This window comes from Phytophthora ramorum (genome assembly GCF_020800215.1).
Source record: "Phytophthora ramorum isolate Pr-102 chromosome Unknown Phyram_PR-102_s0006, whole genome shotgun sequence".
NCBI classification, from domain to species: Eukaryota; Oomycota; class Peronosporomycetes; order Peronosporales; family Peronosporaceae; genus Phytophthora; species Phytophthora ramorum.
In genome coordinates, this window is record NW_027150652.1 from 2,686,031 (window position 1) to 2,713,514 (window position 27,484).

At 54.5% G+C, this 27,484-nt stretch overlaps 13 protein-coding genes across 13 annotated transcripts; 7 read left to right on the forward strand and 6 right to left on the reverse strand.

The window, feature by feature from the left end:
- Positions 1-225: 225 nt before the first annotated feature.
- Positions 226-1,688, reverse strand: KRP23_7699 (Phosphoenolpyruvate/phosphate translocator 3, chloroplastic; the record flags this gene model as incomplete). The annotated part of the gene is made up of 6 exons (XM_067893047.1): positions 226-318; positions 390-680; positions 764-877; positions 964-1,274; positions 1,355-1,490; positions 1,557-1,688. The coding sequence occupies 6 exons, from the start codon at positions 1,686-1,688 to the stop codon at positions 226-228; spliced, it is 1,077 nt and encodes a 358-aa protein (XP_067744868.1).
- A 468-nt stretch (positions 1,689-2,156) lies between these two features.
- On the forward strand, positions 2,157-3,980 carry KRP23_7700 (uncharacterized protein; the record flags this gene model as incomplete). Its single annotated transcript, XM_067893048.1, has 4 exons — positions 2,157-2,225; positions 2,311-2,670; positions 2,739-2,858; positions 2,931-3,980. 4 exons carry the CDS (start codon positions 2,157-2,159, stop codon positions 3,978-3,980), a joined length of 1,599 nt encoding a protein of 532 aa, XP_067744869.1.
- A 495-nt stretch (positions 3,981-4,475) lies between these two features.
- Positions 4,476-4,764, forward strand: KRP23_7701 (uncharacterized protein; the record flags this gene model as incomplete). The annotated part of the gene is made up of 2 exons (XM_067893049.1): positions 4,476-4,588; positions 4,659-4,764. The coding sequence occupies 2 exons, from the start codon at positions 4,476-4,478 to the stop codon at positions 4,762-4,764; spliced, it is 219 nt and encodes a 72-aa protein (XP_067744870.1).
- A 341-nt stretch (positions 4,765-5,105) lies between these two features.
- On the forward strand, positions 5,106-6,408 carry KRP23_7702 (Vacuolar protein sorting-associated protein 26C; the record flags this gene model as incomplete). The annotated part of the gene is made up of 7 exons (XM_067893050.1): positions 5,106-5,162; positions 5,224-5,598; positions 5,672-5,743; positions 5,815-5,901; positions 5,970-6,066; positions 6,130-6,243; positions 6,317-6,408. The coding sequence occupies 7 exons, from the start codon at positions 5,106-5,108 to the stop codon at positions 6,406-6,408; spliced, it is 894 nt and encodes a 297-aa protein (XP_067744871.1).
- A 530-nt stretch (positions 6,409-6,938) lies between these two features.
- On the reverse strand, positions 6,939-8,358 carry KRP23_7703 (Farnesyl pyrophosphate synthase; the record flags this gene model as incomplete). Its single annotated transcript, XM_067893051.1, has 6 exons — positions 6,939-7,422; positions 7,495-7,586; positions 7,673-7,876; positions 7,941-8,022; positions 8,084-8,240; positions 8,304-8,358. 6 exons carry the CDS (start codon positions 8,356-8,358, stop codon positions 6,939-6,941), a joined length of 1,074 nt encoding a protein of 357 aa, XP_067744872.1.
- Positions 8,359-8,442: 84 nt separating this feature from the next.
- Positions 8,443-9,903, forward strand: KRP23_7704 (Tetratricopeptide repeat protein 29; the record flags this gene model as incomplete). Its single annotated transcript, XM_067893052.1, has 2 exons — positions 8,443-9,414; positions 9,481-9,903. The coding sequence occupies 2 exons, from the start codon at positions 8,443-8,445 to the stop codon at positions 9,901-9,903; spliced, it is 1,395 nt and encodes a 464-aa protein (XP_067744873.1).
- A 55-nt stretch (positions 9,904-9,958) lies between these two features.
- On the reverse strand, positions 9,959-10,385 carry KRP23_7705 (Glycine-rich RNA-binding protein 2, mitochondrial; the record flags this gene model as incomplete). Its single annotated transcript, XM_067893054.1, has 2 exons — positions 9,959-10,218; positions 10,292-10,385. 2 exons carry the CDS (start codon positions 10,383-10,385, stop codon positions 9,959-9,961), a joined length of 354 nt encoding a protein of 117 aa, XP_067744874.1.
- A 336-nt stretch (positions 10,386-10,721) lies between these two features.
- KRP23_7706 (Protein CASP) lies at positions 10,722-12,890 on the forward strand (the record flags this gene model as incomplete). Its single annotated transcript, XM_067893055.1, has 1 exon — positions 10,722-12,890. One exon carries the CDS (start codon positions 10,722-10,724, stop codon positions 12,888-12,890), a length of 2,169 nt encoding a protein of 722 aa, XP_067744875.1.
- A 198-nt stretch (positions 12,891-13,088) lies between these two features.
- KRP23_7707 (Mitochondrial inner membrane protease subunit 2) lies at positions 13,089-13,574 on the forward strand (the record flags this gene model as incomplete). The annotated part of the gene is made up of 1 exon (XM_067893056.1): positions 13,089-13,574. One exon carries the CDS (start codon positions 13,089-13,091, stop codon positions 13,572-13,574), a length of 486 nt encoding a protein of 161 aa, XP_067744876.1.
- Positions 13,575-14,309: 735 nt separating this feature from the next.
- Positions 14,310-15,098, reverse strand: KRP23_7708 (Lateral signaling target protein 2-like protein; the record flags this gene model as incomplete). The annotated part of the gene is made up of 1 exon (XM_067893057.1): positions 14,310-15,098. One exon carries the CDS (start codon positions 15,096-15,098, stop codon positions 14,310-14,312), a length of 789 nt encoding a protein of 262 aa, XP_067744877.1.
- A 2,376-nt stretch (positions 15,099-17,474) lies between these two features.
- Positions 17,475-22,129, reverse strand: KRP23_7709 (Leucine-rich repeat-containing protein 74A; the record flags this gene model as incomplete). The annotated part of the gene is made up of 3 exons (XM_067893058.1): positions 17,475-21,350; positions 21,441-21,930; positions 22,002-22,129. 3 exons carry the CDS (start codon positions 22,127-22,129, stop codon positions 17,475-17,477), a joined length of 4,494 nt encoding a protein of 1,497 aa, XP_067744878.1.
- A 154-nt stretch (positions 22,130-22,283) lies between these two features.
- On the forward strand, positions 22,284-24,841 carry KRP23_7710 (Dynein axonemal assembly factor 11; the record flags this gene model as incomplete). The annotated part of the gene is made up of 10 exons (XM_067893059.1): positions 22,284-22,367; positions 22,441-22,578; positions 22,647-22,730; positions 22,804-22,917; positions 23,005-23,691; positions 23,774-23,977; positions 24,045-24,233; positions 24,306-24,389; positions 24,472-24,628; positions 24,693-24,841. 10 exons carry the CDS (start codon positions 22,284-22,286, stop codon positions 24,839-24,841), a joined length of 1,890 nt encoding a protein of 629 aa, XP_067744879.1.
- A 224-nt stretch (positions 24,842-25,065) lies between these two features.
- KRP23_7711 (Glycogen synthase kinase-3 beta) lies at positions 25,066-26,713 on the reverse strand (the record flags this gene model as incomplete). Its single annotated transcript, XM_067893060.1, has 6 exons — positions 25,066-25,190; positions 25,269-25,384; positions 25,465-25,729; positions 25,796-26,228; positions 26,310-26,441; positions 26,534-26,713. 6 exons carry the CDS (start codon positions 26,711-26,713, stop codon positions 25,066-25,068), a joined length of 1,251 nt encoding a protein of 416 aa, XP_067744880.1.
- Positions 26,714-27,484: the final 771 nt, after the last annotated feature.

A 27,484-nucleotide genomic window follows, 5' to 3' on the forward strand; every position in this document is an offset into this window, starting at 1 on the left:
GCTTCTGTGAAGTCGGTGCTAGTGAAATCCCACAACATTCAAGCAATTGGGTTCTATGATGTTCATTCGTTTCTGAACTTTAGCTTCAGGTAGAACTGTACGCTGACAGGGCTAACCAGCGTCATTTGTTGCCAGCGCTTCTCGTCTTTCACTGCTTCTTCTTCATGAACTGTAATCTATATCGTCTACTTGTATATGGAAAAGCAAGAAGCACCCAAGCGCGGCTTAGTCGGACGATTTGACCGTAAGCGGTAACGGAAGCATTTTTGACCGCTTCTCCGTGATCTTGATTAGCTGGTAGGCAGCCACACCGCCAATCTGTGGTGACACGACAGAGATCAAAGTGTTAGTCTTCCGTGCTTCGTCTTTCGTAAGGAAAAAATACGTACTGCAAGTGCCATGCCAAGAATCGACTGGGCAGTGACGGGGTTCCCAAAGTACAGCACCGCACTGAGGATGACAACCACGCGCTTCATCGTGCTCATGATGGAGAACGTAAGCTCTGAAACCTCGCCAAGGACCCAGGACGAACAGAAACTGCCCACGAAATGCATCATGCTGCACATCAACACTTTGCCAAACGGAAAACTAGCAACGAAGTTGTCCTGGTGCGCCCGCGCCGACATGAGCACGAATGGTGCGTTGATAGCGAACGACACAAACGCGCTGTAAAAGTGGAGCTGCCGTCGTTGCAAGGAGAAAAAAAAAAAGTTAGCTCGCGTGGACAATAAGGATACGCTATGGAAAACTAGAGTGCACTTACGTTGACAGTGTCAACCACGATACGGCGACGGAGCAGGAACTTGGCAAACATACTTTGCATGACACCCAGCAGTGCTGAGGTCACGGCGAACATTGTGCCCGAGTAGGCCAGGTCCTGCAACACGAAAATCCATTCCACAGATGCACCCATCAGCTTCGAGCTACCGACCCAAATGACGAGGGAAAAATGATAGCACTCACGTTCATGCCCATTTCAGACACGGAGGCCAGGACGACACCAAAGACAATGGGGACAAGGGTCGAGTACGTGGCGAGTGTGAACCGCGAGCGGTAGGCCAAGTAGGCCAGCACTACGTTGAAAAAGGGCTGCGACGCCTTGCAGGTCTGCGTGATGGACACCGGCACGGCGTTGTAGCTCCAGTACGTGAGCGTCTTGGCCAAGACGGAGCAGAGGCTGAGCGGCACGATCCACATGATGCTGCGAAGCCGAACGCGCTGCATCCGCCAGGCCCCGGCATTCGTCGGCGAGCTCGGGAACGTCAGCACCACAACTGCAAACATCATACAGCCAATAGTCACATAGGTAAGCACCTACGCAAAACGAGTAGGGGGCTATTCCGAGCGCTCGTACAGTCGAAGAGGATGCTGATGAAGAGATGGCACATGGTGAGCATTTCGGCCGACACGTGGTGCTCCTTGATCAGAACCTTGTTGGTGAACGTGGCGGTCGTGGAGAAGAGGTACCACACGCACAAGCTGCACCCGATCTGCAGACAATACATGCAACAGTCAACACCACAGGCCATGTATCAATCGGGAACTTTGTTGCTCACCCGGAGCGCCTTGTTGTCTCGCAGGCGGATCATGGTGCGGCCCTTGGGGGACTTATGTTCCTTGGCGGGGACGCCCATGCCGCCTTCCAGGTCGTACAGCGGGTACGGTGCTTTCGTCCGCGCCAACATCATGGTACCCACTTGCCCTGGTGAATATTTAGCAGATTCGGCACTGGCTTTGGACTGGCGTCTTCTGCTTGGCGAGCAGCCTTTTCTATTGGTGTGCACCACACCCCAACGTTTTACGACCTGCAGGATCCGGATCATCAGGATGGAGGACGGCGAGATGTTGGTAAATTGCATCCGTACATCGGTGCAACGGCACAGGTATATCTACTGGCAGTGCTAGCGCTGAGTACCATAGTATTGAAGTGGTGGAGGAGAGAAGGCTACATTTGCTACATTTTCTACATTTGCAGGATTTGTTCGAGGCTGGTGAAAAGTCTCCTTATGATCACAGCAGTCGAGGAAGCTTGCGTTCGAGCAAAATATAGCGAAAGGCACTCGCGTCAGCAGTCTTGATGACTGCCTCGGCCCACTTTGCGTCTGTTCGAGCGACTGAGGCTGTCCCTCGATTCCTATTATTGGAGGTTTGAAAAAATGGAGCACAATGGGTCTGCTGACGAGCACGAGAATGACTTGCAAGCGGAAGACGCGGAGGAACGCAAGGTGTTGCCTTAGAAAGGGACCGGGTGTGGGCTATGCGTGCATCATAGCAACACTTACGTTTTCTTGTGTGTTGATATTTGTGCAGTCCGAGGTATCAGAAGTGGTCTGCGAGACTGTAGAAGCTGCAGTTGGTGTGGAGATTACTGGTGATCCAAGGGAAGAAGAAAGTAACGCGGAGAAAGTATCAGAACCGACAGCAGACAAAGTAGAGCACTCGGAGCATTTGAGTGGGGCAGGTGTTGAATTATCTGCGGGATCTGAACAAGCTCCGACTTGTCAAGAGGAGCCGAAGCAGCGGCGTGGTCCAAAGAACCACCCAGGACAGGTGGAAGCAAGGGACTTGGAGATCGCTGCGCTTACGAAAAAGCTGAGCCAAGCGAAGAAAGCCAACGCCGAGCTGCACACCCAACTCCAGCGTTTCCACGCAAATGAAGTGGTGCTGCAGGTATGTCGTTGACGATTGTGCTCGTTTTGTTCCTGCTGCTTGCGGCTACTAACTTGCTTCCGTGACAGCTAGAAAATCGCTTGAAGGAAAAGCAGAAACGAATCGATGAGCTGGTGCGCGAGACCCGTACATTGAAAAACTCGGAGAGGATGTTGATGAAGGAGATGGAAGACATTCAGAACTCAAAGGTTTGGCCTAAGATCAGCAGCACCACTACTGCTCGATACACTTCCTAATTATGCCTTCTGCTTTGTAATCAGGACGATTTTCCATCGAAGAAGCGCGCACTACAAGAAGAGCTCCGCGTTTGCAAGGAGAGAATTAAACAGCTCAAGGAGCTGTATCGGGCTGCAGACGAAAAAGGTTTCAAGCTTCATCAACAAAGCTTTGACTTGACAGTCAAAAACAAAGGGCTTAGCGAGAAAGTTCGATTGCTGGAGAGTGCCTCTGCGTCGTCAAGTTTGCTGTCACCGGCCCTTTCCAGCAATCGCATCGGAACAGGAGCTTCTATCGAAGGAACCTCAACCGAAGAGGTGCAAACAATAATCTCCAGCCAGGAAGAAGAGATCACTCGTCTACACCAGCGCGTGGCGTTGATGAAGAAGACGCACAAAGCCGAGCAATCCAAGTACGAGCGATTGCTGAAATCGAGCCAAGATGAGATCGAGCGGGCGCAGGCCGAGATGGAAGAGTTTTACCAACAGCTCTTTGCGAAGGAGCGTGTAGCACGAGTCCAATTCTTGCACATGAAGAAGCTCAAGCATGCGCTGCACGAATTAGCTCTGACTCAGCAAACGAACCAACGTTTTCAGCCGTTCCTGGCAAACCGGGAAATGCGCATCGCCAACAGAAGCAACGGTTCTCAGCACAACCAAGCGGGTCCTCATTCCCCTTCAAAAGGACCAGTGCTCAACCCGGGCAGGTGGATCCATGAAGCCTTGCATCATCTTGGCTTCGTAATGCCTCTCTCGTCAGAGGAGACCGAGTCTACAGAGTCTCCTACCAACAACACGCAGGACGACCAAACGAACATCCCGTCGAATTGTATTCAAGGCAAATTGGTGCCGTTTCCGCCGCCTTCCACAGTTGGATTGGCCGCCGCCACTGCTAGTACTCGCGCACTTCCCTTCAACCGCTCCACGTCATGCCCGCAGAGTGGAGGGAGCACACGAAATGACAACAAAGAGTCTGACGCGAGTGCCGAAGAGCCCAGCGACGAAGACGACCACTACAATGCATCAATAACAGCAAGGGAAACAGCCCTGTATACGCCAGAAAATCCCGATAGCGGGCTGGATCGAGAGAAATGAACTTAGGTTGTCGCTATATGCTACTTTGCGGTCTAATCCATTTATTTAACTATTTTGTTCCGGCCCGTTGCTTTCTACAGCATCGCACTCGCGAGTAACTGCGCCGCCCCGAATTTTGCGGCGTGCGACATCGTCGGACCGTTTTGCATTTGACTTTGTCTAAGTTGACGCTGTAGATGGCCAGCAAGCATTCCGACGCCTCAAGGGGTTCTCGAAAAACGGCCAAATGGGAAAACGCACTAAGTCGCACTCTTCTCGAACACGCGGCTAGCTATCTTGGGCTGCAATACCATGCCACAACGTTGGTCGCAATCGTCATCGGCCTGGTTCCTGCTACGGTAAGCAGCGTGAAGCGAAACGCACAGCAGGATGGCGTTATGTTCCCCAGCCAGCCGAAGCAAAACTGCTCACTATCGCCTGTGCAGGCAATTCCAGCGCATTTCCGATTTAGCCTCGGCAGTCCCACTCTCCTCAGCGACCAAGCACCAAGATACGATGACCCTGAGCCGCCACGTCGAGGTTGACGCCGCCCGCTTCCGCAAGGAGCTTCTCTTCGTGTGCTGCAAGAGCGACGACCCTACCATCGACCGCGTCCGACAACTGCACGAGTACGTTGACGCTGTCGCTCTTCACTGTAGCTCGCTGAACATTTTCCTAACGGGTCTCTTCTGTGAACAGTGTCCTACCCAGCCCAACAGACAAGATGCTCTCCCCAGTGAGTCGCGCTCTCCAGGCACGATCCACCAAAGGCGTGCATTTGCCCAACCGACTGTCCGCAGCCTGAACAAAGAACTTGATAACCGACTCGTTCTCAGCCTCCGCATCGATACTCCTACGCGGAAACCAGGCGAGAATGATGCGCACCACCGTGCACAAGTAGCCGCAACCCCTCGTCCAGCTCCAGTTTTGCTCACAGTCGAGCAGGCGGCCATAGAATCCCGTCCGCCAGCCGCTCCATAATATAAGTGCGATAAGCTCCCCACATTTCTAAAGATCTATCTGCTCATTCGTCTACATCTTCAACATATGTACCCTCGCGAGTGGTTACACGTACCCTCCTCCTTTTCCACCAATCACAACCATCCCGACACTTGAAGCGAATCCTTTCCACAAGCGACCCACATCATGAGCTCGACTCTGGACGTGAAGCTCAACCGCATCGACCGCATCTTCCATCCGCATGTACATACTCCCTGTACCCCCTCAATAAAATACCATCTCACGCCATAATTTACCGTTGCAGGAGATCGTGCAGGGTCAAGTGATCATCTCGTCGCCCAAGGGCTTCTCTCACCAGGGGCTGGCCATGAAGGTCGAGGGCAGCGCTCGCCTGCAGCTTTCCACCAAGAGCGCTGGTCTATTTGACTCCTTCTACAACAATGTGGCTCCGCTGGAGCTCGTGTATTTCCACCTCCCCGTAGCCCCCGCCGGTAAAGTTCCTCCGGGCATCTCCAAGTTCCCCTTCGAGTTCGAATTGCAAGGCAACGACGGCCAGGAGCTGCTGGAAACATATCACGGCGTGTACGTCTCAGTTAAGTACGAAATAGTGTGTGACTGCGTCCGGGGCATCATGAAGAACAAACTGCACAAGACGCTCGAGTTCGTTGTAGAAGTTCCGGTGAGAGCAAGGGGACATTTTGTGGGTGGGTAGAAAGTGGAACTAATCTTTTTTGTTGTTGCAATAATTGCAGCTGAAGGAGCCATTGCCGGACTCACCGGAGGAGTTCCACGTCACTCCGGAGTCGCTGGAGAATGTTCGACCGGTGAGGTGCAATGTGGAAAAGCGTTTTGTTGGTTATTTACTTCTATTTTGTTGCTTTTTGGTGGAGTGCAGCAAAGTCTGTCGGGGATGCCGTATTTTCATATCACGGGGAAGGTTCACCGCACCAACTGCCCAGTGAATCTGCCGTTTACGGGCGAGGTGCAGTTTGGATATTTTGTTGAGGTTTGTGCTGCTTTCTGACCTTGCTGACTGTGCTGTGATTGTAGATTGTGATTGAAGAAGCGAAAAGCCCTATCAAGTCGGTTGAGCTACAACTGATTCGAGTGGAGAGTGTGGCACATGGAGACGGAGTTGCAAGGGATGGTAAGGTTGCACGAGCAACGCGAAGTTATGAATGGAGCTGAGTGTACATTTTTGTTGGAACAGCAACGGAAATTCAGAATGTGCAGATTGGGTGGGGCGACGTGTGCCGACAAATGGCGATTCCGATCTACATGATCTTTCCTCGCTTGTTCACATGCCCAACAATGCTGACTCCTGGTGCGTTTCAACAGTGTAGAGTGATACAGCGACTATTGCTCACTTCTGTATGCTTGGTGCCTGACTATCCTAGCGTTCAAGGTCGAGTTCGAGACAAATGTTGTTGTGCTCTTCGAGAATGGCAATATGATCACGGAAAACTTTCCCATCACATTATATAGGTAGTCAAACCAACATAGCTTCGGGGTAAGTGCAGAACGTGCGGGCATATTGACTATAGTGAGTTTGGTATGCGTATTCCCTCAGCTGCACCACAATTATCTTTTATGGAGCTTGTATGCTGCAAGAACACTCAATACCCCGAAAAAAATTGCACCATCGCATTGAACTGCATGTACACAACGCTTTCCTGAATGCTCGCGGTAACTCCATTGCCCAGTAGCCATCGTCGATGCGGAAAAAAAATCGGAAACACAGCGGCATGTTCCTCCTTGTACGCTGTGTCCATCTATCATTACAACCACCAACGGCACCACCCCCGTGCTAGAGAACTGCATTTGGGATCCAGATTTCTGGTTGATTAAGATCATCTCAAGGCTACTACCGCAATCGCTTCGCACGATGGCCCCCAACAATCACATCAACGCTGAACGATTTAACGAAGGTTGCATTTATGTTGCCTCCCTTACTTCCCGACAAGTGTTCAACATCAATCGCTACTCATTTCAATGACTGAGCTCAAGAGATGCTGAAGTTTACTTGCTGCGCTTGAAAATCTTGCTAACCAGCAACGTGAACACCTCCGACGGCATTGCGGTCACCTGTGCAATCTCCTCGGAAAGTGTCTTGTACGTCTCATCCTCGTAGCGGTGGTAAACTGCGGCAAGGTCCAGCTCACTGTACAACTTCTTCACGGCCGCAATCGCAGAGGGGTCGTTGCGACCGTAGTTCGCCTTGAGCGTCTCGCGTTGTTCGGGTGTCGCGCGGTCAAGCGCCTGAACGACCAGCCAGCTGCACTTGTTGTCTTGAATGTCCGTGCCCACCTTGCCAATCACCTTCTCGTCGCCATAGCAGTCGAGGAAGTCGTCCTGGATCTGGAAGTACTCGCCAATCTGCACGCAAATCTTCTTAGCCAGGTCGTGTGAGGCCTCGTCGGCGACTCCGTTCAGGAACATGGCGCACGCGGCTGAGAGGTAAAACGTGTAGTACGCCGTCTTGTTGATCACAATCTGGTGGTAGCTATGATACAACATAACGAAGTACCCAGCATCAGCACATGAAAATCTTATAAACGTTTTCTGAAACTCTTACCGCTCGACGGTGAAGCGGTCAAGGTCCACCTCTCCATCCAGAGGCTGCGACGTCAAGTCCAGCAGCTGACCGATCTCCGTGTGGAAGACGACCTGATAGCGAAGCACAAAGCACACAAATGGCACATTAGCTCAATGACCACCGTCCCTGAAAACTAGGATAAACTTTGCACACGTACGTCGTGGAAAGTGTCGACCAAATCCAGGTAGTACGGCTCCGAGCGGAAGTGCTTCTTCAGGATCTGGAACACGAAGGCTTCGAGCAAGAACGCGTCGTTGATAGCAATCATCTTGACGTTCGGCTTACGGTACCAGCAAGGCTGGCCGCGACGGGTGATGGACTCGTCCATGATGTCGTCCGCCACCAAGAAAAAGGCTTGGAGCTAAGCAACGACAGCAGACCGGTCAGGCTTCACACAATGAACAGCCCCAGCTCTTTTTACTCACCCACTCAATGCACCAACCCAGAATGCTCGCCTTCTCCTTCATCTCGGGAGTGAGGACAGTGCCCGGTGCCATGGCCTGCGCGCTGCGCAACAACAAGCGTCACATCACTAGCTACTGCGCCATGAGTTTTACTGCAAACGTACCAGTGCACGACGCTGATGCCGCGGTTGAGCTTTCCGCCGATGCAGTTGTACTCCACGACCTCGTCCACCCAGTCCAGAGCATCTTGAGGCAGCTGGTGCTTGGCGCGCAGCAGCTCCAGCACCTCCAGCTTGAGCTTTCCGCAGACGGCAATGAATTCTGCACCAAAGGCCATTTGTTAGAGCAATTGCATCTACCAAGAGGTCAATGTACCGCGGATACCTTCGCGTTCCTGAGCCATCGTTGACAACGATGACGATCCACAAATGCCCCACATTTTGGACCTCCTCGATGCGACGACTCGTACTTTACAGAGAAGATAGAGTAGGTGGGACGCGAAACGACGCGAAAAGGTGTAGCCATGTTGCCATTAACGATGGCGAGCAAGAAGCGCCCCGGAGGCTCTGAGAGCCGGGATAATGGTGTCGGTCGACTGCTAGGACTGAATGAGAAGCGCGTGGTACGTGAGAACCAGCAGCGGCCTGTGAGGACGCAACCTATGCGCGGACCTAGCGGGATCCCGAGGACGGCACATGGACAAGTTGGCTGGAAGGATCCGAGCGGCGGCATCGCGACGCAAGCCGAGCAGCAAGCCAAGATGAAGGAGGAGGTGTGTACACAGCTTCTCATCGACGGATATGTGCAGTCGTTCGTGGACCTCTTCTATCTCACGCACCGGAACGACCCCGCACGAGGTCCTGGAACCACTTCGGAAACTCAGCAAGCGAATGGAGGAACTGAAGGTGCAGTGACGAAGAGTACCGACTTTGCCGTGCTAGAGCTGCCGGAGATGGAGTTTCTGCGTGACCAGTTGGTTGCAGCCGAGCACTGCAAGCGGCGCGGGGAGATTCCCGATGTGATGGCTGCCTACGACAGTCTCGCCACGTACTGCTCCGAGAAGCAGGACACCAAGACCATGATCTTCTTCTACGAAAAGTGTCTGGAGATCACTAGACTGGTGAAGGATCAGGTCAGTGAAATGCGTGTGCTGAGCCAGATTGGTAGTGGATATCATGCCGCGGGTGAGTTGAAGCAAGCACGCCAATATCTAGAGCTCTGTGTGGCCATTGCCAAGGTTGTGTACGAGCACGACGATGACGAAGAGCTACGTAGTGAGGCCTATGCGCAGCTTGGGAAAGTCTACGTGGGGCTTGCGTTGCGTCACGAGCAAGCGAAGCAGTACTTGGATGCTATTGATCTGTACAAACTCCACCTCGACTGCGCGACCAAGTCGCACAACGCTGAGGCGCGGGCCCACGCGCAATTCAAGATCGGCACCTGTTACAATGCGCTCAATGACCCCACTAATGCACTTCCCTTCCTAGAGACCAACGTACGTACCGCTGTAAAGTTTGATGCACTCTGTTACTGATTTGATGCGTTGGTGTCTACTCAACAGCTAGCTGTAGCACGACAGAGTGGAGACGCAGAGGGCGAAGGGAACGCCTGCGCAGCATTGGCCACTGCGCACGAGAAACTCGGGAACCAGCAGCTTTCTATCGAGTTTCTCAATCACTACGTGACCATTGCAACCCGAGCTGAGAACGTAGTCAATCAGGCGGACGCGTGCGCACGTCTCGGCCAGATCTACACGGCTTCTCAGAACTTCGAGCGCGCACGCGAAATGCACGAGAAGAACTACGAGCTCGTCCAAGCTGTAGCAGCCCGATCCGGCGACCGACTGACACAGAACATCTCCCGCGTCAACGTAGGCGCTGCACGAGCCAACGACAAACTTGTCACGCTGCTTGCTCTCATAAAGGACGACTTCCACGGTCTGCTCGCGTGGAAAAACACGCGAGCAGTACCCACGACCGAGTAAACCCTCCCTCTCGTAGCAATTCCACACTCTACTCCGTTTTATTCCCATCATTTGCTCACTTGGTCGTCGTAGTGGGAACCACCGATTCTGCCTCCGTCGGAGGGTCTACGATGCTCACACGGAGCAAGCGGCCGTCCAACTCCTGGCCGTTCATCTCGCTAGCAGCCTCCAGAGCCTCATTGAACGTCGAGAAGACCAGCGACGCCCACAGGTGCGTGGACGAGTGAGCGGGTGTCACGATCTTGGCCTCCTCCAGCGTCCCGTAGCCTGAGAACGCCTCGCGCAGCCGCGTCTCGTCCGTCTTCAGGTGCAAACCTGCGGGTCCAAAGCGTCAGACGCGATTGCAACAATGATAGAGGAGGTTTAATGCGCGAAATCGTCGCCCTACCGATCACTGAGACGTGCGTTGACAACATACGATAGCCAGAAACGCCCCCCGACGGCGTCTCACCGCACTGGCGCAGCGTCCGCAGCGCGCGCATTCCTCCTCGATGTAAGGCCATCATGATCAATTTTTGACTAACCGCAATTTTTGAGCACACACAAAATTGGGACCAACCGATACCCTCTGCAAGAACATCATGTCCCTCTACAAGAGCACATCTTGTTATAGCTCGGGAATAATCGCCACGCAGCGAGCGGACAGCGCATTCGTGCAGAAGAAGCTTTCTTGTAGCCCCTCGTGTACGCGCCACAGGCCACTTGACAACGTACAAAGCTACTTGCACCTTCATCTACGCTTCCTTCACACACCCATTTCCCGGTCTGAAAGCCGCTTGGAACGCGCGTAAATGGCCCAAGTCGCAGGCGACATAGTCATGACCGAAGTGTCGGCCGCTACGCCCCCAGGCAGCAGCGGAGGCGACAACCGGCCGCGTCCCCGCACATCCGCGAGTCGTCAGAGCGCGCTGCCCGTGCTGCAGTTCTGGAAGGCCTTCGACCTGGACAGCAAGCGCCTGCAGCTGGACGCGCAGGGCAGCACCATGAAAAGCGAGAAAGACGCCAGCGTCCGCTCCCGCAAGAAGCTGGCGGAGACCACCAAGCACTTCCGACGGCTGGGCACAGACGCGGACAAAGCCGCGGGCGCGGGGCCGCTGCTTAAGGCGTACCAGGAGGAGATCGACCACCTCACGCGACGCGCCAAGTTCTCGGAGAACGCCTTCTTCCAGCTGTACAAGGGCCTGTATGCTGCGCCGGACCCTGCACCAGCACTGGCCTTGGTGGCGTCCTCGTCGTTCGGGACGGAGGATTTAACGGACGAGAACAAGAAGCTCAAGAGGGAACTGAAGGAATATGAGGCCGAGTTCGCCTCGCTCAAGAACCAGGACATCACGATCCGGAATTTGGAAGAGCAGGTCGCTGCGGCGGCCAGAGAGCAGGAGGATGCTGTCCACCAGCAAGTAGAGCGACGCACAAGGGATCTGGAAGGCCAGTTGGAAAATGCGCGACTGGAATGGGCGCAGCAACGTCGGGACTATGAGCGACAGCTGGAAACCTCCCGTGCTGAGCTGCGCGAGGCTTTTGCACGAATGGATGCGATGCAGTCGGATCTGTTCGCACACAAGCAGCGCTCGGGGCTTGCTCGCAATGCACTTGACGCAGAGATGGAGGCCATTTCACAGGAATCGCTTCTGTCACAGACGCTGCAACTGGAGAACGCTCAGCTCAAGAAACAGCTCGACGAATTGCTTAGCGCTTCGACGTCGTCGGAAATCTTTGAAGCTCGTTCGTCGGCGCTCCCTAGTGCTGACACAGATGCAGGTGAAACTTTGCAATCGGCGAGGGAGATGCAGGCGGAACAGGATGCTGTCGTCGCGGCACTGCGACAGGAAGTATTTCGTTTGAAGGAGTCTCAAGTTACAGCAGGTGCAGCAATAGCCAGTGAAGCAGCACGACTGAAAAGTGCGCTAGACGACGCCTTAGAAGTCAAGAAGGATCTAGAGGCGCAGTTGGCAGCCCGTCCGACCATCGAGAAATTCCACGAGGTGACGCGCAAGCTGCGTGTTTTGCAGCAGCTGGAGTACAACATTGTCGATGATGATGATGAAAAGAACGGACGTGCTTCCGTAGACGCGGAGGAGAACGAAACCGCGGAAGGTCTGGAGGCCGCAACAGTGGAGGTAGAAAAGATGTTGGTATCGCGCGTGCGTCGTCTTGAGCATTCGCTTCAGGAATGCGAGCGAGCGCTTCAAGCCCGAACGTCATCACTTCAAAAGGCCCAAAGCGAACTTCATGAGCGTGACGCTAAAATTCGGGAGCAAGCAACACTTATTCGCAACTTAGAAGAGAATGTGGCCGCGCTGGAAAAGGCTCGACGCAACCGCAGTTCAGGTGTTATTGTTGGGGACATTGGCTCAGAGATCCTTATGGATGCCATGGAGGATCAATTTACTGGAACCTCGAGCTCATCGCGTGGTGGTGGACCTGCGGCAGCAGCAGTAGACGCTGCGTCCTCCAACTCGACTACCTCGTCGGACAGCAAAATGCTGGAGATTGTTCGTGGTCAGCGTGACCGCTTCCGTGAACGCATGAAGGAGCTCCAGAGTGAGAAGAACCGCGTGGAAGAGCTCGCGCAGTCGTACAAGAGCACGGTGGCACGTCTCGAAACCGACAACATGCAGCTTTACCATAAGATCCGCTACCTGCAGAGCTACGGCGCAGACAGCAAATCTGCGGGCTCTCGCGTGAAACCCAACTTCTCTGCTTTAGAAGATGGAAGTGGAGGTGCATCCGATGTCGAGGCCCGATACCGCGGCATGTACGAAGAGAAGATGAACCCGTTCGTACAGTTCAACAAGATGGAGAACCAGCAGCGCTTCACGAACCTCAACCCGGTGGACAAGATCTTGCTGACAAGCGCCAAGCTGCTCTTGGGCCACCGCATCACGCGCAACATGGCGTTCGGGTACATTCTGCTGCTGCACTTCCTCGTGGTGGCCACCCTCTATTCGTTCATGCATGTGTGCGGGGTCACCAACGACTCGTAAAGTGACGAACAACCTACTGTACATGCTGCATTTCAACCAACAAAAAATAACGTAAGAGATTACATTTTCATCACTTCAAGGTCTGTTTTAGACCTGAAATAAGGTCCGTTTTAGACCTGAATTAAGGTCCATTTTCTAAATTATGACTCAATTCGCTATTATTTTAATGATGAGACTACAGTACACAATAAGTTGCGAATGGGGTGGTGGCAGACTGCGGCCAAGACGGCGCTGTGGCTGCCCGTGGGCGTGACAGTGAACGCGCTGGGCGTGAGTCTGGCGAGCGTCAAGGGTCGCTCCATGCAGCCGGAGCTCAACGATGGGCTGACACAGGATGCGGTGCGCGACCGCGTGCTGCTGGACAAGTTCTCGGTGCAGATTCGGCACCGCTACCGGCGGGGCGACGTGGTGGTGCTCGAGTCGCCTGAGGCGGCGGGCCAATACCTGATCAAGAGGCTCGTGGCGCTCGAGGGGGACCTGGTAACGGACCGCAGCGGGGGCCACCACGCGGTGCCCGTGGGCAAGTGCTGGGTGGAAGGAGACAACCCCACGTTCAGCGACGACAGCGACTCGTTCGGCCCCGTGCCACTCGCGCTCATCGACTCGCGCGTTGTCGCCGTGGTGTGGCCACCTAGCGAGGCGAAGATCGTGCGTGGGAAGCTGCCAGACCGAGTGAACGGATAGATGACAGGGGTTAGTTAACAGGCGCAGTTGCTGGAGCTAATGCAATGCTTGCGCTGCGCGCGATTGAGCGCTGAGCCGATGCGTGCTGGATGGAGAATTGAAAGCCGAGTTTGTCGAGGGTTTATCGTGGTGATGAGTGACCTTGGTGGAAAGGTGACAGCCAAACGTGAATCAGTGCTGCTGCATTCTGGTGTCGCGCTATTTTCATTCCTTAGTGGTGCCGCAAATACGGGAAGGCCGTTGTCGCGAGACGGCCACAAGGCTCATTAGAGACAACGGAGCGCTATGTATTGCTGATTCAACAGCCAATCGTCTGCAGGATGCATCGCACCGGTAAGCGCATTGAGCATTCGAAGTGGTGAACGTGCGCGCATGCAGGGGCAATCAGGTTTATCCGCGTACGGTCAGCATCAAGTCGTACATGTGTGCTGATCGAGTGATAAACGCGTCGCTAATTGCTGTCGATTCAACAGCTACTGAACGCAGTGATGAAGAGAAGGAATGGCACAAACTGGACAAGAAAAGCTTTGATGAAATACCTTATCGTGTGGTGCAATTTGCAAGGCTGCTGATGAAGACAGCCCCAACTTGGACACCGACACCTTAACTACACTTTGTAAATACATATCGAACACTCTATAATACAGGAGGACGCCTACCTGGCGCCGATAGATAGAGGGGAGTTGAGCCATCATTGCAGTGAAGCCTTCGAGCTCACTGCAGTCTCCGATGACTTTAGTTGCAGAAACGGCGAATGCGAGCCGAATCCGACTGGCTGATGAGCGCGTTGGTCTTGCAGTCGATGGAGCAGAAGCCGTCGGCAGGCGCCAGCGCCTTCTGGAACGACTGCGCGCAGTTGCGGCACTTGGTGGTCTCCGAGTGGATCGTGGTGCCGTAGTGGCTCGTGCGGTTCTCGAGCGTCACTTCCTCGCTCAGGATGTAGAAGGCACTGCGACCCGAGCCGCTCCAGGGCTTGAGCGTCACGTAGCCGTAGTCCACGAGGCGCAGGAAGAGCGCAGCGCAGCCCGTGCGGTTCGCCATGATGCCGGCGTCCACGAGCCAGCTCACGGCCTCGGACTGCACGAAGTACTGGTACTGCACCTTGGAGCGTTTGTTGCGGGACGTCATGGCCAACACCTCCACGGCGCTGAAGACGAGCTCCTCTTCGACGTCGCCAAGCTGCTCGTTGTCCGAGGACTCGCTCGAGGCGGCGGCCGACTCGAGCGACAACAACGAGCCCGAGGATGCCAGCGTCGACTCGGCCAGCGCGTGGCAGTGCGTGCACACGCGCACGCGGCCCTTGTAGCCGAGCTCCGGCAGCCGCACGTAGAAGGGCGAGCACTCGCCGCACACGAGCTCCCCGCAGGCGCGGCAGTGGTGGCGGCGCCGCGTCCAGATGGAGAAGTCGTTGCCGCAGCACAGACAGGAGTCGCTGGCGGCGTCGGGGCGCCACTGCGGCGGGCTGCCCGGCTGCTCCTTGCCAAGCGTCAGGGGCGAGTCGCACGTGGTCACGGACACACCCATGTCGGTCGCGGGTTGAAGCGCTCTCTGCTCGACGCTCGAAATCCGAAAGTGAACCGAAGTCTAAAAAGTTTTGGTAGCGCGCCCGGCGCTGCACGGACTGTCCTTTCTCACTCCGCGCACAGTCGCCCTCCGCATCACTGCCCATCACCTTCCTACGGAACAGCATTTCGGCGCCAGTGCCTCTGTAACAGCGCAGCCGGCTCCCATACGACGACGGGCTAGAGCCAAACTCACGAACGGCATGCGGTTTTCGCTCCGTGACTCTGCCATGCTGCGTGAGCACTGCTCACTGACCAGCACCTGGCAAACGGCTCGCTTTGCATGAGCCGCTTGCCGTTTGCTGCCCGTTGGCCGGCGATGAACTACACGTACCTTGGGTATGCTGAGTTTCTGAAGCGCAGCGAGGAGGGCTGTGGGAACAGCTCATTTTCGCAGGTGTCTCGAGGATTTGCCGCTCTCGCCACCTTCGTGCTGCGCCAACCACGAAGGCATTTTTGCAGCAGCCCACTACCAGCGGCGACTATCGCGATCACAGCGCTTAGTTGCGACTGCGAAGACGGCGTTCGCTTTTGTTGTCTGCCTGGTCGAAAGACGGTGTTAAACTGAAGTGAGCAGGGCTGCTTTTTTTGAAGGGAAACTGCAGCTTCTGCAGGGCTGATTTCCAAAAACGTTATGGCCGAGAAACTACCACACGCGGAGAACAACTTGTTCTCCGTCTCTGATTTCGCTGCAAGGGTAGGAGAGGCCGACCGCCGCAGCCTTGCGTCGCCGGCCTTCGCCGCTTGGTGTCCCAGCCAAAACAGTGGTTGAAGCGGGCGACGCGCTCGATGTGTCCGCGGTCCACCATCAGAAAATGCCATGACGAATGCGTGGGATTGAAGTGGACATGCACAGGCGGCCCGCCTGGATTGAATGAGCCCAAGCACCGCGCCAGCGAGTTCCTTGGGACACCAGCCTTCACATCGAAGCGGAATTGTTCCGCTCGTTGCGAACTTCTCAAGGCCCGGCAACTTCACGTTGCTTGGCGTCGTGGCAACGAAAACACATCGCTTCTTTCTTCAAGCTCCGCCTGCTGAAAACAGACTGCCATCTGCAAGCAAACGCACAACCGTCTCTCTCTTTCTCCACAGAGACGCTGTTGACGCAGGGCTCGCTGTTGACAAAATACAACGCTCGCATGCGCCGGCGAGCAATGTCTCGCTTCCACTTCTGCTAACAGCCATACACATTTGTAGGTATATTCTTGCTTACCCGATATCTTTGCGTACATTGCGCGTCGGGCTCATTTGGCCGCCACATGTATTGGCAGCGATATCCTGAACAAAACGGAGCTGGTCTCATTCGCCTTGTCTGCCCAAGCTCCCGCCGTTGAACCACTCGGCCGACATAGAGCACAAGAAGCGAGTTTTGGCGCGAAAGGCATCGCTTTCGCCGCCGTCCGTACGGTTCGACTTCAGCGCTTCAAAGCCTGCACTCGAGCCCGGGATAAGCAATGGAACACGCTCGAGATCGAGTTGAGCTTTGCATCGAAATTAGAAGCACGCACAGCGCCGCAGAACCGAGTCCCCAACGTCCAATGTTGGCCGTCATGGCATCGACCTCGGCGCGGCGCGGCGAGCTGCCTGTTGCAGGCTGCAGTCAAACGCGACGACCAAGAGAGCACCGCTCAACAAAGACTGGGCCGCCGGACCACGCGCTTGTTCACCAACACGTTTTGTGGCGCTGCGTTATCCCATTTTCATTCACGCTACGGATGCAAATGCGCCTGCGCTCGAGCCTCGAGCGGTAGAGTTAATGTGCCGCGACGAGCGCTCCTCGTGCCAATAACAAGTGAATCAAAACTGCAACGAGGACGAGGACGCAACTATCGAGTGTCAACGGTACGCTGCAGCAGTACGTTGCAGCATCTGAGCACTGAACTGCTGACCGCGAGTGGGACTGCGAGGCAGACCAGCCAGTGCATGCTCGATTGTCGCAGCTCGCCATCGCGGTGGTGGTGCTTTTGGTGGTCATCGCGAATGGGTGGCGCTGGACCCGCGAAAGAGCTTGGGGTCTCCGCGCTGAGGTCAGCCATCCCTGCCGATTTGCGAGACGCAAGGAGTGGCTATAGACGGCATGTGCGTCGACGCCTTGAAGCAATTCCACCCACCACCGTGCAGTGGCGTGCGGGGGCTGCCATGCTTGTCACTTAACGGCCAGGGCCAGACTTCACGCCGGACTCTTCAACATGCATCCCCGCGTTGCGCAAATGGCTACCAAAGCTAGCGAGGCCCAACGGGCCACCGCCACCACCCGTCCAAGACGCAGAAGTGGCTACACTGATGTGTGGGAAACATGTCGCGTTGAAGCTGCTTGAAGTTGATGTAGCCATCTCCTCTAGAGGCAGTACAGGCGGGTGCCGCACAGCACGCGCTTCATGAGCGTCTTGCGCAGCGAGACCACGGGCGCGCAGCCGCGGTCCTGGCCGGAATAGTACTCGAGCTCGAGGAAGCCCGCGCGGTTCACGCCGCCCTCCTTGTTGTCCTCTTTCTCCCAGCGAGCGGGCAGCTTCCAGCCGGGGATGCCCGGCTCGCCCTGCACGAGCGTGAAGTTCTGGTTAAGCCAGTTCTCGCCCGGCTCGCCAATGGCCAAGTCCACCAGCACTTTGGTCATCTCGCGCTCGTCGTACACGGCCAAGTTGAGCGCGTAGAAGCGCTCGGGCGCCATGGGGTTCATCATGTTGAGCCAGCCCAGCGTACTGGCGCAGACCTGCTGCTCTGACCTGGGCATGGCGTCGTAGATGCGGTGGAAGTTGTGCAGGTCGATGAGCCGAGAGAAGAGGATGCGGGCCGTCTCCGGCCGCGCGTGGAAGGTCGCCGGCATGCACGCGATGATCTTGGAGGCCTGGTCGCAAGAGAGCCACCGGTCGCAAATGGCCGACTCGATCTGCACCATCTTGAGCCCCACGTTCTCCTTGGTGGCGCCCGTGAGGCGGAACGTGTACGCGTGGTTCACGACAAAGTCCCAGCCGCGCTTGAGGATCGAGGCGCGCGTCTTGTTCCAGAACGCAGACTGCTCCTGGGAGGCTGTACGCTTCAACTTGGCTGCAAGAGGCCCTGCTAGCTCAGCCACTTGTTCGCTCTCCTCCTTTTCGGCTTTGGACTCACTTACATCAGCCTTGGGTTGACGGTGTCCTCTTGCACGTTGAGATCGCGTGGGGCCTAGAGCACCTAACGCGTCCGGCAGCACGACATCCATCTGGAGAATTTCAATGAGCTGGTCAAAGCGTCGTTCACTGATCTGCGTGGTGCCTCGCTTGGGACGCGTGGTGCTCACGTAGTCAAAGCAGAGTTTGCCGCGTCGTGGTAGTGAGTGGAAGAAGGTGTTGGTGAGCACGATACTGCGGCCGTCGAGCTCTTCGTTGCGAAAGTTTTCCCAATTGCCGTGCTGTGACGTGTCGGCACGGCCAGAGCGCGATTTCGAGAAGAGCTTCTCGCTCTGAGCAACTTCAGCCAGCTTGGTCAACGCGATGCGGTCTTTGTGCTTGGCGAGATCGAACGAGTAGTGAGACGTCGGGTTCCCGAGCACGACGGAGTACGCACTGCCCATACGAGCCTTCAGACGACACCGCTGCATGAGCGTCAAGGTTCGAGCTACGAGGATCTGCGCTTCCTTAGCCGTCAGCATTTGTGGCAGCAGCAGTGCAATCGTCTCGATCTTCTTGCTTTCGGGCTTGAGGTAGTGGCAAGCGTCAAGAACCTGGTACGCCTGTGCTGCCGTGAGCCGAACCTCCGAGTCGTACATGGCCACATGAAAGAGATCGTCCTGTTCAGACTTGGACGTAGCGACTTCAGTGATGTTTCGGATCAGGAGTTCCAGACCTACCCGAGAGATTTTGCCCTGTCGGTAGGCCTCATCGTTCGTCGCAAACGCCTCGCGGTCATAGAGGAAGTCGACCTCTAGTTGGCCGTCTTCGGGGATTATCCACGGCTTCTGGGTCGACGCATCCAGCAGTGATACAAGCGGGACCCTATCCTGGTCTCCGGTATCATCTTCACCTCCATCGTAACCAAGCAGCTTGTTCTTGATCCGCTCCAGCAGTTTGCTCTTCATGAACTCTACAAACTCGTACTCCTCCATCTCGCCGTCCCCGCTTATGTCGTACGTGGTGATAGCGTTGGCGATTTCGTTCTCGTCGTACTTGTGGATGCCCAGCATCTTAAACGCTTCCTCGACTTCGTCCGCGTCGATTTTGCCGGACTGGTCTTCGTCGATCATCTGGAAGACTGCATGGAAGAAGAACGCACTGAACTCGCCCTCGTCGATGAAGCCCGACTTGTTGTAGTCGAACTTCTGCAGCATGGACTCCAGGCTCTCCATCCGGGGGAAGAGACCGATTTGATTGAGAACCGCCATGAGCTCGTCCTGGTCAATGTACCCGGACTTGTCACGGTCTACGTTGGCGAATAGCGCGTCTAGCCCTCTGGTCTCAAGCGTGGTTTCTTCTCCGTTGCTCTCTGCGCTACGGTGAGCCCCTGCGCCTTTGTGCTGTTCAACCACGAGATTCTCCTTCTTGATGAGGGTAATAGGCCGCTTTGACGACGTCGGAGTCTTGTATTCAATTCGCAAGAAGCGGCATCCTTTTCGTGTTGTAGCAAGCCGAACGAGCTCCATCGCGATCATCTTGTCATAGGCGTTGCGTAGGTTGAGTGAATATCTGCCAGCGGGCTCTCTTGGATTGAACACCCGAGTGGACTTTGCATTAAACACCGGAAGGTCCTGCACGTTGAATTCCCCATTAGTGCTTGCATGTGGTGCAAGGCCACGAGGATCCGAGATCCCAGCAGAAGGTTTGGGAAGCACAGGAGCTGCTGCACCAATCGGCATGATGTTGGCTCCTAGATTGCAAGCGTGCAGCTCGATAGTGCATCCAACCTCGGTTTGATTCGCGCAAAGTGCTGCCATCAGCAGTTGACCACCCTCTCGTCCGATGTTGTTCCCGTTCAGCTGAAGTGAACGCAGGGCGCGGTTTGAGCGGATGGCATTTCCCAGCACCATGGCACCTTTCACTCCGATGCTGTTGTACGACAAATCCAGCACCTGCAGAGTCTTGTTAAAGCGCAACGCCTCGCCAAACATCATAGCACCGGCATCTGCACATGCGTTATACGCGAGCTTCAGCTCTATGAGAGTACCATTGTCGCGGATCGAGTTTGCGAGGGCAATGCTGCTTTCGAGTCGTAAATAATTCCATGAGAGGTCCAGATGAACGAGCACAGTGTTCACGTGTAGCATTTGGGCAATGGCCTCGCCACCGGTCGTGAAGTCGGGCTGCACGACATTGAGGTTCTCAGCTTTTCCGATGCAGTTCCTGCTCATCCAGAGTCTCTTGATAGACTGGTTTTTCTCGAAGGCTGTCATGAAGGCTGCGCATTCGTGGTCGTCGATGTCGGCGTTGTCCACGTGCAGCATTTCTACGGTACATCGTGGCGACACTAGATACAATTGTAATGTCTGTGCGCTCTTGGGGCCTATTTGGTTCTGGGAAATGTCAAGACAACGGAGATTCAGTGTTGAGCTGTCGTCACTCACGGCCTGCAGCAGTTCGTTCAGTCCATCGTCCGTTAGTCGGTTGTCTCGCACGCTGATTTCTTCCACGTGAGGCAGGTCGTGCACGAGCGACTTGGCAAATGCCGAGATGGAGGCATCCCCGAGCGATTGAAACGAGAAGTCGAAAACCTTGGTGTTCCTGTTGCGGATGAGAAAGGGAACTACCACTTGGGATTTCGCAGCGCATGAGGCCAAGAAGTGTGCTCGAGGCGATAGCTTGTCTCGTAGGGGTAGCTTTGGCCGGTCCTCCATGATAATTGACGACGATACTCTGGACACGAGTCTTGATGATGGATTGAGCTCTTCACTAATCTTCCGCATCTCGATTGATGACGGGTACGCCGGAATGATCGAGCTCTCAGCGGTATCGTCCAAATAGTCACGTGCACTACCTCTCTCTGCTAACGATTTCATGTCGGGTATACCTGCCGCACCATTTGCAATTCTACTGTCCATGAACAGGTACGGTCGGGAGTAAAGCTGCTTGTACTGTGCGTAGAATTGCTGCTTCGCGGTTTTTCCGAAGTACCCTTGACTGCTTTGGATGTCTAGAGTCTCCTCCTTGGATATCCGGCGCAGACGCAGAGCTCTTGCCGTTGCATTTTCTCCATCAAGCTCGCCATGAACTTTACGTGGTTCTTTTGCAGCACTGGTCACAGGACTCTACAAAGTACAGAACCACAAGATCGTCAGAGAAAGGTGCTTGGCTAAGTAAGGTACGCATGCACAACTCGATCGCTGCATCAGACGTACTGATGAACGTTGCCTAGCGACCGTGACATCCGAGGATGATTCTGCCTCCGCCGCTACGGTGGCTTCGCTTGCATCTGTGGCTGGAACATGTTGCCTTTCTGCGTCTGCAATTTCTGCCTCCTTCTCTTCCACGTAGTTGCTTGATTTTATCCGCCTCGAAACCTGGCGATCGAGCACCAGGTCCTTGTGCGACACAGACTTGAGAAGTTTCCGTTCTTTCTTGCTCGAGAGTAGCCGCTTGGACGACATGGAGTTTTGGTGCCGCAGCAATCGGCCGATCGGACGTGGCGGCGAAGTTTCTGTAAGCTTACCCTGAAGATCCCGGTTCATGTCATCCTCTGGTAGAGGGTCTGCGAGGAGCTGCATTGTGCGCAGGTATCGCCGCTTGCTGCCCAGAGGTCGAAGATCTGGGGGGATCACCATCGGCGGATCCAATGCCAATGGCTCAGGCGGCATCTCTGGCAACGGCACAGTGTCTCCGAAGGAATTTCTGGTTGTATGAACGTGCATTAGCCCCTGGAAGCGCTAGCATCACGTGCCACAAGTTGGTGGGAGACTTACCGATACCACGACACCTTGCACTTGCCATGTCGATTACTCTGTCCGCCTGAGCCCACAACACCTTCACCGAGAGCTGAGAGGGAGCTCGGGCGACGAATAACCGGCACTTCATCCCGGCTGTACTGCATTGCTGAGATGCCACGCTTGAAAATAAATAAGATGGCTACATTTTTGCATTCGTTTCGTAGTTGAAGTGGCTACACACGGGGATCTTGAAGCGTCGTAATCTCCAGTCGCTGCGAGCATTGGAGTTGCGCCATGGAGGTTAACCAGGGGCCGCCAATGGAGGCTTCCAGCGCGATAACACTGACGACTGATGTGGTTATGAATCGTGCGGGGGTCTACGATCTCCTGGCGCTGAAGGAGGTGACGAGTTTTGTGAGCAGTTCCCTCCTTTTAGCTGAGACCTAACTGTTTTGTGTTGTCCCAATGCTTCCAGTTGATTCTGCGTGATGAAGACGTGGCACATATGGATGACACTTGCGCGCAAAGTTTGGCATCGCTAGAGATACTGTCGTTATCACACAACCGACTAGCGTCACTCGAGCACTTCCAGCACTTTGTCAACTTGATTGAGGTCTAGTCCAGTGTCAGGGGGTCAAGATTGGTGTTGCAATTGACGCGGTGCTTTTTTGTTTTGAGCAGCTCAATGTAAACTTCAATCAGATCGAGACGCTCGATAACCTCCAGTGTGCGGGGCTTGAAAAATTATTCCTTGCCAACAACCAGGTTGCTTGTGCGCTGAGGTGGTAGTTTGTAGATTACTTGGGCGCCCGGCTGAACCTATGGTAATGCTTCACAGATCGTGGACATTAGCCCTCTGCGCAAGCTGCTCGAGCTCAATACAGTGTCTGTCTACGGAAACCAGATAGCTGACCTTGATTCGGCCTTGCATACGTGTCGAGGTCTGCCAAAGGTTTGCTTCAAATATGACCCCCTTATTGTTTGCTGCGTGCTATTCGAGACTGAACGAAATTGCGTGTTAAATGTTTCTGTATGGTAGCTGCGCGCATTGGACTTGGGTGGCAATCCCTGCTCAAGAGATGTTGAAGGCTACAAATTCCGGGTAGTGCGAGTACTTTCGCGCCTCAAGATGTTAGACGGGGACAAGGTCACGCAACTTGATAAAGACTTGACCGAAGAGTTCTTTGCCTCGGTGCACAAGAGCTCACGAGAGGGAAACAACGGGTTTATCGGAGCTCGGCCATATACAGCTCCTGCTGGCGCCGGGTCTCGTGGAAGCCTTACCGCAGCGAGCTTCAAGTCGAATGGAACCGATCCTTTTGCGAGCAATCTCATGCCTCGAGGTAATGTCCGCCTGTTCCGCGATGACTTTCTCAACAATCATCCGATTTTGTTGGAATACATGGCCGACGATGCTGGTGAAATGTCGACAGTGGAAGTGGAGGCCGCCGCCAACCACGCTAACGCCAAACTTTCGAGTGACGAGGACGTTGACACCGATACTTCTCCGACAGCATCCAATTTTGTCGATAAAATGCGCAGTGCTAACCCGTTGTCAGGGAGAGAGGTGGAGGCTGCTGCTGATGCCTCGGCAGAATCCACGATCTTGGGGGATTTAAAGAAACTGAGCTTGTCTCCCAGTGTTTCGACTTCACATCTTGGTGTAGACCCGTCAGACCCCAACACAACGATCCGAAAACTGCTGAAGCACATCGAAGTATTGATGGTAAGCACTTACGTGTCTGTGCTTCCGGTCGGCCAGCGTGTTTGCTTATTGCTCCTTCTGTTGGGTCCGTTCACAATGATAGGAAACGCTAGCGACGAGTAAGAACCATCAGCTTGATGCCGTTAGTCAATCGTTGCTGGAGGAAAACAAGCACCTTCAGACGGAGAACAACAACATCCCCATTCTCCAGGAACAGGTTCAGGACCTAAAGAAGCGATTGGCCGTATTTGAAAGCGACCCCAGCGCAACTCGTGTGCTTGAAACAAAGCGGGTTAAATCTTTAGAGGTTCGTACTGTCAGAAAAGGCAAGCTGGCATCGAAGAGCGATAACACCGAGTCTTGTGCACTTGCAGCAACACAATGCAAGTCTGCAGAGGGAAAACACACGGCTGAGAGAAATGCTGCTTCGTCAAACTCAGGAGACCGAAGAATCGCTTAATGCATTGAGATCTCCTCGAATACCGCCAGGCGGGGAGGAAGCAACTGTGACGAAAAACCAAAACGACGTCATGACAGCCCCCCAGCGGTTAGCTCATTCAGAGGTAAGTGTCATACTGGTGATTTGCAGCCTCCACTGATATGTTGCGAACGATCCTCACGAACGTGTGCCATAGCTACTCGATGAATCCGCGCTGATTGATGTGGAGCTGACAGAGCTTATTCTGCAGAATGAGGTCTCACTCGAGCTTATTCGAAATGTACGCTTCTGTGTCGTGGTCTACAGTATCGCGGGAGAGACTTGACCATCCACTAACAAATTGGCGTCCAAATTCCACGCAGGACATCAAGAACACGAAAAAGGAGTGGGAGGAGCACTTCCAGCAAGCCAAAGCAGCCGAGAAAGAGCGAGTCCGACCTCAAACTTCGCTGGGACTCAGCAACAGTAGCAGATCAGCAGCAGGCTCCGACTCCTTCCACGGGGCAGCTCAGAACGGAGGTAAGCTTTCCTTTCGCCTCTCATGATTCCTCTGCTGGGGCACTGCTGACTTGAGGTGCCGCAGCAACTCGAAATCGACGGCTTCACACATCGGCAGGGTTTCGCCATGGGCCTGAGGCACACCTGCTTGGGCAGACAGCAGTGCACCCGCTCACTAGCATTCGCGAGGTTGTCAGCAGTGATAGTTCCACCACGAACATCCTTACCTTATGAGATCGTGGCCTGCAAAATGTATCACCTGTGCCTTCACCCGTGCGATACCAGGACGGTTGCACCAATGTGCGGAATTAGTAGGTACTGTACAACCACAGCCATCAATCGTGTAACAGCTCCGGGCCCACTAAAGATACAAGCAAAATACATTTGGTTTCTCCCTCGGTCAAATCCATTGCTGTCTCCTTGGGCCGTTCATGTTTTGCTTGATGTACAACAACCCTTCAGGAAGTCCCGTGAGCTGCCGCATCAGGCCACGTGCCGTCCTCTAAGACCGGCCAGTTGGTGGAGTTCCGCTCGTGAAGCGGTACTAAAATCTCGCGCGTTGCGGCGTCCACTTGCGAGAGCTCTGTGCAAAATGACAGCAACACGGACTCGGGTTACACAGGCTCGGTAATAGGTAGACATGTGCATATTGTTTGCGTACCTTGCAACGTGAAATTGAACAGTGCAGGCGCGGGGACGTCATTTGGCAGCTTCAGATCCTTGTGCCGCAACTCATCGAAGAACGGGTGCGCTGCAGCTTCCAGCGGTTTCACACGTCTAGTTTTCACACACGCACACAACACAGCGAGTCAGCCGTGGAGCCCATAGAGGTACCCAATCAGACTCCGACGTCTCACCGCTTCGGGTCGTAGACCAGCATTTTGGACAGCAAATTAATAGCCTCGGGAGGGGTTCGTGAACGAAAAATCTTGCTCCAGGAGTGGGCCTTAATCTGCGGGAATTGGAACTCCGTGTAGTTCGGGTTCATAGCCTCGATCTCCTCACGCTGCGGCGTGCCCAGAACTTTAATGATCTCCACCAACTGGTCCACACCGCTCTCTCCAGGGAACAACGGCTGTCCCAGAAGCAGCTCCGCACACACGCAGCCTAGTGACCAGATATCTGAATTCGAAAAAAAAACACGTCAGCACACGAACCACTTTTAAGCTACAGAACTGCAATAATTACCGATAGCTGTGGTGTAATCCGTGGCGCCGAAAATGAGCTCTGGGGCTCGGTAGTAGCGCGAGCAAATGTACGACACATTGGGCTCATTCTTCTGCAGCACCTTGGCACTTCCAAAATCGCACAGCTTTACCACGTGAGACCTGGGATCCAGCAGCAGGTTCTGCGGCTTAATGTCGCGATGGCAGATGCCCGTGGAGTGGATGTACGCCAGCGAGCGACAAATCTGGTAGATGTAGAGCTTGACCAGTACCACGGGCATGTACTGCTTGGCCTTCTGAAGCTGCCTGGCGACGCCGTAGACCGTGTCGGGGATGTACTCGAGCACCAAGTTCAGATACAGTTCGTCTGGTTTCTCTCCGTTGCAGTAGAAGCAGTGTTTGAGCTGCACAATGTTCACGTGGTGCAGCTGGCGCATGATCTGCAGCTCCCGATTCTTACAACAACAGCAATAATAAAATTAAAATAAACGTCAGTAGAAGAATAAGCACATATTTAAAACAAAACGTTCCCCCACCTTGAAGCGTTTGTCTTGCAGCACCTTCTTGATGGCGACGATCTCGCCCGTCTCTTCCACTGAGGCTTGGAACACGACGCCGAACGAGCCATTGCCGATGATCCGCTCTGCAGAGTAGTGGATCGTTTTGCCCTGAAAGAAAAGATCGTAAAATAAAATTAAAAAAAACAGTCAGTTCTCCTCGTTCTTCTTCTGCGACGATTTTTTAAGCCGTCAGCACGCACGTCCGACAGCGTGTGGGCCGAGTCCCCCACGGTGATGCCCGTGCTATCGTTGCGCATGTCCTCCTTCTTCTTGGTGGTGGACGCCGTGGTCATGACGGTCGCGATCTCGTCGTCCACGCTGAGCTGGGCCGCGGGCTCTTTGGGCGGCTTGGAGGCGCCGTCGGCCGCGCGCTCGCTCATGGGGGCGGAGGGGGCGGGGCGGGGCTTTTTGTTGGTTTTGTATCGAGGAAGGTGCGTTTTTATTCCTGGATAAGATGATCTGATTGGAGGAAAAGGCAGAACGAGCTCAAGAGAACTTCAACTTCGTCAGGTAGTGGCTGGGTGCGCTGTTTTGCTTTGGTATTCTTCTTGGTCGTGGCGACAATTTGCAGGACGACGGCGTTGACAACGTTGACCTGCGGCCTGTCGTAGGATTACCGAGTGTATTGGCTGCCAAGATGCTGGATAGCAGCGTTATAATGGCACTCTCGAATTGATTTGCAGCGGTAAGAAATTCTATGGTGGGGGATTCGGACTCAACTTGCCGCCACATGAGCACTGACTGACATGCTTCAGTATTCAACTAGGATGGCTTGCCTCAAGGCAAAAGGATGTCTCTCACTGCAGGGGTGCGACGTGTTTGCTGCCTCAACGCTCACTTCGCGTTGCTCGCGGGGGCAGAACCTTCTCTGAGAAGCTGCGAGGACGCTTTCCACCATCGCACTTTTACTTGTCCAGTCGTGTTCCTTGTGACAAGAGGAGAGCTCTCTCCAATGGCGAAACGAACGGCGAATTTCGAGCTGAATCGCCTTGGCTGGCTGACACATATGTAATTTTGGAGTGCAGGGCGCTCAGTGAAACCTGAATAATGAGCGAGCACCAAGGCGTTTTACGCACCTATTTGAAGAGCTCTTCGTTTCTGGCTTGGTGGCGAAGCACGCGATGCTGCGGGGCGCAGAGAGATCCCGACGG